This window comes from Lactuca virosa, chromosome 1 (genome assembly GCF_052849685.1).
Source record: "Lactuca virosa cultivar CGN04683 chromosome 1, Lactuca_virosa_CGN04683_v6, whole genome shotgun sequence".
Classification (NCBI taxonomy): domain Eukaryota; kingdom Viridiplantae; phylum Streptophyta; class Magnoliopsida; order Asterales; family Asteraceae; genus Lactuca; species Lactuca virosa.
The window spans coordinates 228,086,189-228,096,411 of NC_136426.1; the positions used below are offsets into that span (position 1 = coordinate 228,086,189).

Consider the following 10,223-nt stretch of genomic DNA (forward strand, 5'->3'; position numbering starts at 1 on the left):
GTTGCCGATTTTCTTGTTTACCCAAAAGAGACAAGTGGTGGTATGGATGGTGGAAGAATAATATGTAGTTTTGTTTCATGTAATTTATTATGCTTTTATGTCATATTCGTTTCATAAGAAATGATGTCGATACAATCTTCTCAAGGTAATAAAATATGACTTTATTTCTCTAAGTCGAATGTTTCTTATGCTTTATTTATTTATTGAAGAAAAATATGGATATTCTCAAAAGAAATGAGGAAGATATATGTCTTGCAGACAGTGCAATAACACATGGCATTTTTAATAATGAAAAGTAATTTTATTACTTATCAATCCGAGAAGCAAATCTTAATACAATAACGGGTAATATAAAAATGATTGAAGGCTCTGCAAGAGCGAATATAGTATTACCACAAGGGACAATACATACAATTGGTGATGCATATTTTCATCCAAATCAAAAAGAAAGTTATTAAGTTTTAAGGATATTCGGTCTAACGGATATCCTACTGAAACAACTAATGATGATAATAAAGAGTATCTTAATATTACAAAAATGATATCGGGTAAGAAAAGTCTTTTGGAAAAATTACCCCTATTGTCCTCCAGATTGTATTATACAGATATTAGAATGAATGAATCTCATGTTATTGAAAATAAAATGTATGATAACACCTTCAAAGTTTGGCATGATTGGTTGGGTCATCCCGTATCACTTATGATGTGTAGAATAATTGAACTTCAAGTGGTCATTCCTTGATAAACAAGAAGATTTTTCAAGCTAATGAATTTTCTTGTCCTGCATGCTCTAAAAAAAAAATTAATTTCTCGCCCATCATTGAACAAAGTTGGTATGAAATTCTTAGTTTTTCAGAAAGAATTCAATGGGATATATGTGGACCAATTCATCCACCATGTGGACCATTTAGATATGTTATGGTTTTAATTGACGCATCCACTAGATGGTCACACATGTGTTTGTTGTCTAGTCGTAATCTTGCTTTTGCAAGAATACTTTGCACAAATAATAATTCATAACAATTATTATCTATCTATCATATATATATATATATATATATGAAATAGATTATAAATGTTTTTCCTAATTATTTGCCTACAAACAAAATTTGCAAATTTCGTATATGTATATAAGCAAATGGGATGTGCCTATTATTAAACATATATATATATATATATATATATATATATATATATATATATATATATATATATATATATATATATATACCGGCGAGTAGTGGTTCCGAAAAAATGAGAAACGGAACTGGCACTTCTGAGGCGGTTCCAGTTTTGAAAGCATGTACCTTGTTTCGGTGCTCACCCCTAATGTCATATTGTATATCTTTTTCTTGTTAGGATAGTGGTACTGTTAGAGTGTGGGATGCTAGTCAACTAGGATAGCCCCTTCTTGTTAAGAATGTGCGTAGGACACTTGGTCTCATGGTATGCTAGACTGATAGAGTCTTGCATGAGGATTATGTGATACTGCTAGGTGTCATGATTGGTTACGGTAATGATAGTGTTTTCTGTTTATTGAATGATTACCATAAGGGTTGTATGCATTCAAGGATGATATCTTGAGAACTCTTGGCCTAATGCCTGACTGCATGGTTCTTGTTTGATTTATTGCTTTTGGGTGCATCATCTATTTGACTGTCTATCTGATTCTTGACTATCTATGGTTTTTGTATTGTATGGAATACCAAGATTTGGCCCCTAGCAATTGTACGGAATACCAGGAAGTAGCTCCTATGGGCTCGTTTACTCCTTTGGTTGGGCCCGTTACGTATGGTTGGGTTGGGCTTATTATGTATGGTTGGGTGGGGCCCGTTACGTATGGTAGGGAAGGGCTCATTATGTATGGTTGGGTTGGGCCCGTTATGTATGGTTGGGCAGGGTCCGTTATGTATGTTTGGGCGGGGCCCTTATGTGAGTTGGGTTGGGCCCTTTGTGTATTAAATATATATGTGGATAGGAGCTTCGGTTGCTCGGTGCTATAGTCGAGTATTGTATGTGGATGCATTGTATGTATGGTGGAATATGTGGTATACTGGGGAATTCACAAAGCTTTATGCTTACGGTTGTTGATTAAATGTTTTGCAAGTTGTTCGGGAGATGAGCTCGGCGGACTGTACACATGCATCGAAGATATTCGTTTCCGTGGTTTTGTAAAATTAATTTCAATAATGTATGGTTTCAATCAAACAAATGTTACTCACTGGTTTTAAAACAAAGATTTTTAATTAGTTAACCTATTTTATGAACAAAAATCTCCTTGTAATTCTTGGGACGTTACATTAGGCTTACATAAAGACTCTCATCATAATCGCCCATGTTGTGTAATTAGTTTTGGATAGTAGGGATAATGAAATGTAATCTGACCGTCTTTGTTGTTTTTTCACTCATTGATTTCACATAGGGTTGATATTTGGGCATTCACCAGGTTGTACTCTGATACCAAGTGATTGAGTTGTCCATTTAATACAACCCACTACACACATAAAATAAAACAACAAGAACTATAACAACCCTTTTGTTGTGTAATCTGATTGGGAGGAAGATAGAAAAGATATAAGAAGAATCATCATCATAGGAGATGGGGAATATTGCATCTTATTAATTGAGAAAGAATATAAAGAACATTCGACTCCTACCTAGCTATATAGGTGAACACACCAACAAAACAGGAAAATATAACAACCCATTTATGGGTTTATGCAACCTACAGCCACGTGACTTTGACTCTATCCCAAAAGGAAATAAAAAATGACTAAACTACCTTTATTGTTTTCAGATTACTCAAACGACATGGATAAGATAGTGAAGGTATATGTTGCGCGGAGAAGATGAGGGGTTGTAGATGATCAGAATATGATGACTATGGAGCTATGATGGTTGTGGAGAGATAATGTTTCAGATCAACAATCGAGCTCTCCCTTAATTTTGATCTACATACTTTGAAAAATTCTCCATTCAAGTTTAATTGTAATCCCTCCTTATTCTCTATTCTTGTACATATCCATTTCAACATTATGCATCTCTGTAGCTATAATCTTGGGTTCCAAATTAAATAAGATAATTAAAATATAAAAATACTAAAAAGGAAAAGGAAAACATAGAAAGTAATATGGTCTTTTTCATATGGATCATCACAATCGGTGCAACAAATACAAACCATAAGGATCTGCCAAACAAAAACTCAATACTAGGACCAAAATTGTGAATTTGAGCTAACCATAGGGACAAAATGTATATAATTTACTCTATTTTATATTAAATGAAAATGCGACCATTAGTACCCTTTCACTTATAAGTCATTACCAAATTCTTTTTTCATAAAATTCCCCATATCAAATATGTCTTCCGTATAAAAATAGGTTATCTTGTTTGATTGTTTACATAAAAAAATTTAATGAATGACAACAAAAATTATCCAAACATAAACAAACTTACAGCAAAATTTTGACACTAGACAAAAAAAAAATATTCAAACAATGTCATTCATAAATATGCTTATAACAACAAATTACTCAAACATATGTTAGTATACACACTTAAAACAACAATACGAACACTTTGACAAAGAAACTATCCGAATGCTATACTCATAAACACATTTAAAACAACAATTTGAAACTCTGACTAAAAAAATCCAAACATATGTTATACTAACAAACAAACTTAAAACAACAATTTAAAACTTGCCAAAGAAAATATCCAAACATATGTTATATTGATAAAGACACTAAAAACAACAATATATACAAACATATGTTACGATGATAGACACACTTAAAACAATAATATGACACTTTGACAAAGAAACTATCCACACATATGTTATACTGATAACCACACTTAAAAAACAAACACTTCGACAAAGAAACTATCCAAACATATGTTTATTGGTAAACACGCTTAAAACAACAAAATAGCCAAAAATATGTTGTGTTGATAAACACACATAAAACAACTCGACTCTTTGGCAAACAAACTATCCAACCATATGTTATACTGATAAACATTTTAAACTACAATTTGACACTCTGTTATATAAACACACTTAAAATAACAATGTGTCACTTTAACAATGAAAATATACAAACATATGTTATACTATAAACATACTTAAATTAACAATTTTACATTTGACAAAGAAAATATCCAAACATAACAATGTGACACTTTAACTATGAAAATATCCAAACATATGTTATACCGATAAACATACTTAAATTAACAATTTTACATTTGACAAAGAAAATATCCAAACATATGTTATGTTGATAAACACACTTAAAACAAAAAATTTCCAAGCATATGTTATGTTGATAAACCCACTTAAAACAATATTTTGACACTTTGACAAAGAAACTATCCAAACAAAGGTTTTACTGATCCAAACAAATGTTATACTGATAAACACACTTAAAACCAGTGTTTTAAACCTAGGTCGAACCGGTTAGACCATATACCGTTGAAGAGACTGGGTAAACTAAGAGCGAGTTTTTGTCTATTTATGAATTGGATTGAACTGACCGATTTTTCAATAATATCAATTGAACCGTTGATCCGACTCGTGTACAAAAACACGGATTAAGCCTAAACAACAATTTGACACTCGTATCGTATGTGAACATTTCCTGCTTGAAAACAACTTTATGACATGTTAAACCTGTGTACCAAGACATTTCCAATGTCACTTTACATGTCAACTTATTGACATTCGTAATTATAAGCAAAAATGTCAATAGCTTTAATAGGATTTCTATAGATCAATATCCGCTAAAATAGAAAGAAAAAATGTCAATAGCTTTAATGCAAAAAATAAATTTCAAAATGATATTTGGATCATAATTTGCGTAGTCTTCAAGAACAGAATTACTTTGGAATCCCGTTGCAATCCTTTTAAAAGTTCCAATCCCTTCAAACTTGGATTTGGTATCTTAAAAACTGAACCGCAACCTAAAAAGTTCTCAGTTTTGCTTTTGAGAGGGTGTTTGGGATTGTTTTTTAAATGACTTTTTGACTTTTGACTTTTCCAAAAAGTCAAAAATTTTAAAAGATGTTTGACATTTGCAAAAAAGCCCTTTTGAAATTTAACTTTTTGGCAAAAATGAATAAGTGGTTTTTCAAAAGACAAGAAATTGTAACTTTACATTCTTAAAAGATAAATTACTTTAAAAAATCAAGAAATATTAGACAAACACTTTTTAAAATTGACTGTTGAGTTGTGTCCCCTTAAAAGCTAAAAAGTTCTTTTCCAAAAAAAAAAAAAAAAATCTTTTGAACTTAAAATCCCAAACACCCTCTCATTGTCTCTAAAGTCCATCAAAATATAATTCATTGTTTAAATATAAATGACTTGTTTTGAGTAGAGGTGCACAAATGAACCTTTTATTTTAACCGGTCCAACTGAACCAGACCAATTTTTTCCACAACCGGTTCAGCTAAAACCAAACTATCGGTTTCATATATGTTTTTAAAAAAATTGCAAACCGGTTTTTTACCCCATGTTTTTGTAACCAAACCAATTTTTAACCAAAAAGAACCGTTTTCACTCACTTTCACTTCAAAAGAAACCAACCAAAACAGTTAGATTTTAACCGAAACCAAATAGAAAAAATACAGTAAAATACCAAACCGGTTTTTTAAAAACAAAAACTGGTTTTAACCGGCCTTTGTTTACCTTTAGTTTTGAGCATTAGATCTCGTTTGTAAGGTTGTACTGCATTGACTAAATGTCTAAATCTAAAGTTAATATTTTTTGGCCACATGAAAAAGATGGGACGAAGACTCATCATTGAAAACAAAGCTATAAAAGTTATGTTCATTTCATTCAGAGAAGTCGATGTATGGAAATTAATAGGATTTACCAAAGATATATGGAAATTAATAGGCTTTAGTGATCACAAAACTTATGATTTGTATACACAAAAGCTTACTCCAAAGTTTCCCCAATTATTGACAAAAAAAGAGTTAAACAAGAACAAAATACAAACCAAAAGCATGTACAATCCCCAAACTTACAAATTGGGCAGGGCAGGTCAACTTCACTTTATGTTCCATACAAGTTTTTGATTTTTTTTTTTCAAAAAAAAAAAAAAATCATTTATCACTTGACCATTCCCTTAATTCAACATACACTTCCTTTAATTTATCCTCAAAAAATATATATTATATATTATATATCAGCTGCAAGTTATTCTTCAATACCCTTTTTAAGCATCCCCTTTATCATTCGCAACCAATCAACCATCTGATTACCATCACACAAACAAACATCATAATCACATCACTCACAGTCATGTCAGATGTAAATCAGATACAATGTCAGATGTAAATCAGATACAGTTAGTGGCCCACATTGGAATTGAAACTTAAATAATTAAAAAAGTTGGTACCTTGAGTATATATATATATATGTGGGCCACAATGAAACATCTAAAGATGGAAGTGTTGTTTTATGATGGGGAATACCTAGCTAGCTACACCAAATATCCTGCACACTATAAGACCAAATGTGGGTCCCAAAAGTTTAAATTTGAACGAAACTTGGATGCTATTATTGTATTGTAGGAAAAAGCTAACCTGGAAGCTAAACATGGTTGTTCATCTTATGCGCATACGGTTGAGGAAGTCTGACAGCCTGTTTTTGAGATAGATTATTAATATTTGTATTTTTTTTTTTTTTAAAAGAGAGAGAGAGAGAGAGAGAAACCTGATATCTTTAGCAATGACTGTCTGTCCATCTTCAGCCCCAAGATGACGCAAAACCACGTCTTCTAGACGCCCATCACGATACGCATGCTGGTGATATGCAAAAATTAGCAATGTACTTTCATATTGTAAACCATTGATTTATTTTCTATTAAACAAACTTAAATAAAAAAGCTTTCTATCGTTTTTTAATTGATTAAATGCTTGAAATATATTGAAATAAAGAACATTCTATCATTTTTAACTGCTTAAAAACATAGAAAACATAAATATACTTATAGGAGAAGAAGATAAGCTTCTTTCCATAAACCTTACACATGAAATTGATTAGGATATATAACAATTACCTAAATCAAACATAAAATTTAAAAGATTCAGAAAATCAAAAAACATAGTTTCTAACTGAACTAAAGGCAATTAGTTCAAGGGAGGATTTGTTGAAAGATATGTTAAGTCAAAGTTCTTACGGGTTTTTTAAGATCTTTAGTCCATTGAGTGTTTTAAATTTCCTGGCAAGATTTCAAGCTTTTTAAAGTTAGTCTTCTTTCTATAAATGTATCAAATCGCAGGCTCAACAGTGAATGTTTGTTTTTTTTTTTTTTTTTTAAAAAAAAAGCATCAAGTAATCTCTTTTTTCAACTGTAAGTGATGAGACATTTGAACATAGTAAAGACTTGTAGTGCACAAAGTAGTAACACATAAAACTAAATATCAACAATTAAAATCTTCAATTACCTTGTAAAAACAACTGGTTCCAAATGGGCACGTCCCATTTCCAAAGTCAAAGTGTCTGCAGTCAATAGACCTGCAAGAGGAGGAGGAATTAACTTTCATGTTTCTTTCATTATCATGATAGATGTGTTTAATATGAAAAAGAAAAGAAAAGTATATATATATATATATATATATATATATATATATATACCTGAGTCTTGCTTTGTAGCTATCTACAATTTCCTGCTTTTCGTCTTTAGTTGCATACCAAATGACACTAGGAATGACAAAATATGAAAGCTTCCTACAAATAGGGCAAGACCTCAAAGCAGAATTCACATCCATTCCAGATGTTGGAGAACTACTTCGCCAATTCCTGATACATGATATACAAAAGGGATGATCACATTCTGATAACAGCCCAAACTTTCTTTCAGCTGCTGTTGGTTTTGAAAGTACACGTTCAAGGCAAACACTGCATTCTATTTCTTGACTGTGTTTCAACGCCTCAAGATGCTTATGCTTCTTTTCACATCCCATTTTATGTTCTTCCCTTTCATCTGCTCTGAAAGGATGCAAACATTGTTTTCTGCATGTTGGACATAAATCCCCATGGAGATGAGGGCAAGTTTCTCCACGAGGACAATTACCAGCAGCAGCAAATGAACACATTACAATATCAGCTGGATTTGTACTTCTTGATTGCCCTATAACATCACTTATCAAATCATTCTGTCCAGAACCTTCAGCCCATGTAGGTTTTGCAGATGTGTAAGCTGAAAGCTCTCCGATAACAGCAATGGGGGATGCAGTTCCAGGAGTTGAAGATGCAGTAATAGATTCTGGAACAGCATATTGAAAAGGGTATGTGGATGAAGATGCAGAAGCTTGACGTTGAGGAACTTTAACATGGTCATATCTGCAACGGATACCATATGCACAAGCTCCTTTTTGATAAAATGTGCACACCTGTTGTAACAAAACCACCATGAGTGTTTAAGGAACAAAGTCTATTGGAAATGATATTAGAAACCTTACGTTATTAGCCGGGTCCTTCCAGTCATGTGAGAACTCGCAATGCTCCCCTTTCAAGCATGCTCCATGGGCAAAGAACTTGCAAAGCACCCTGCAAATTAGAAGATGAAGAGATGAAGCAGATACTAAGCCTTGAATAGGCCTTATAATCGCTCCTAATGAAGCCAGAAATTCATTAAGCTAGCAATTAGAAGATGGATAGAAGAAATTCTTTATATGCTATCATTGTTTCCGTCGATGATAGTTTGGGAATCTAGGGTTTACAACAGAAACACCGACCGTCAAGTTTCTAATTCTTGCTCATCATGAGAATACAAAAATTGGAAATACAAATTCAACTGAATTGAAAGGAATACCCTAATCAAGGATAGTAATCACAAAGGAGCTTGTGCGTATGCCTAAACAAAACCTCGAAGGACCCAAATGGGCAAACGGTGCATTTCGTCAATTTGTTGGGCATACAGAAATTGAGATAGATGGAACATGAGGAGTCACAATCGGAATATACCTGGTTCGATTTCCCGGCAAAGACATGATCGAGAAAATTTCACCTTTCCACAATCTTCATCGGCGGACGTATTTTTTTTAGGTTAAACGAAGATGACAAGTTGTTGTTTCTTGATTCAGGATTTCTTTCTACATACAAACCTCCCCTCAAAGGCAACCTTCAGGTAATCAATATGAGTTAATTACAAAATTAACCTTTGACTATGTGTCAATGTCTAGTTTTCACTGTTTTTGACTTTTTTCAAGAGTTGGAAAAATAAAGAAAAGACAAAAATGCAAATATGGACCTTGAGGTTTGTCATTTTTTTTGTTTATGGTCTAAACCTTGGAAAATTTATGGATTCGGTCTTTTTCGCTTAGTTTGGTTGCGGATTTGGTTCATGTCAAAACTAAAAAGACAATTATATCCTTATGCTTTATTTTTATAATTTTTATATAATTGTCTTAATATTCATTACTTATTAAATTAGACAAAAAGCTCTACTCTCTCTCTCTCTCTCTCTCTCTCTCTCTCTCTCTCTCTCTCTCTCTCTCTCTCTCTCCTCGTCGACCCCCATTGACCACTACCTAACCAAGCCACATCACCAAGTTAACCACAAACAATCAACACCACCTCTCTTCGTCGACAATCACCACAAACACGCATTGACATGAAATTTTCAAGACTTCACGATTTTTATAGACAACAAATATGGAATCTGGTAAAGTTGGATGCGAAGGAAACACAAATAGGATCCTACCATCGACCACCCTCAAAGCTTATATCAAGAATCTACATATCCATCTCTAACACTTAAAGATACCGAAAATCAAGAGTGGAAGAAGAAGAAGAAGAATGAATGAAAATTTTGCTCGTTCATCGAATTCATATTGATTTTGTTTTATTCTTTCTTTTTGTTTCTGGGTTAAAATCGATAGAGGTTAATCTTATTAATTTGATTTGACTTTAATTTGAATGTTGGGTTGATTTTCTTCATCTTCATACTTGCATATCTTAATTTATGGTGTTTTTTCTTTCTTCTTGTTTCTTAACGTTAAAACGAGGGCGGATAATCTTGGGTTGATTTTCCTCAACGCTTATTCTATGTAATGTCATGGTGCAACGATAAAGTGCTTCCCGATGAACCCTCTGGCCTAAAGCATACTCTAGAACATAGGGAAACTTACAAAGAGTTATGTTGAGCATCTTGTTAGGAAGCATAACTAGATTAGATTTTCCACTTGTTGGGAAGCATAAAATAAGT

At 32.6% G+C, this 10,223-nt stretch overlaps 1 protein-coding gene across 2 annotated transcripts; it reads right to left on the reverse strand.

The window, feature by feature from the left end:
• Positions 1 to 5,944: 5,944 nt before the first annotated feature.
• On the reverse strand, positions 5,945 to 9,136 carry LOC145165061 (zinc finger (CCCH-type/C3HC4-type RING finger) family protein). Of its 2 annotated transcripts, XR_013739887.1 has the most exons (8): positions 8,981 to 9,136; positions 8,476 to 8,563; positions 7,649 to 8,406; positions 7,459 to 7,528; positions 6,725 to 6,813; positions 6,595 to 6,652; positions 6,408 to 6,512; positions 5,945 to 6,262 (listed from the first exon to the last, which is right to left on the reverse strand). XR_013739887.1 is itself a non-coding variant. In XM_079083698.1 (7 exons), the coding sequence occupies exons 1-6, from the start codon at positions 9,004 to 9,006 to the stop codon at positions 6,616 to 6,618; spliced, it is 1,068 nt and encodes a 355-aa protein (XP_078939824.1). In that variant the 5' UTR covers positions 9,007 to 9,136; the 3' UTR covers positions 5,945 to 6,262; positions 6,595 to 6,615. The 2 variants fall into 2 exon arrangements, 1 of the variants encoding a protein (XP_078939824.1); XM_079083698.1 differs by lacking the exon at positions 6,408 to 6,512.
• Between the last annotated feature and the right edge of the window lie 1,087 nt (positions 9,137 to 10,223).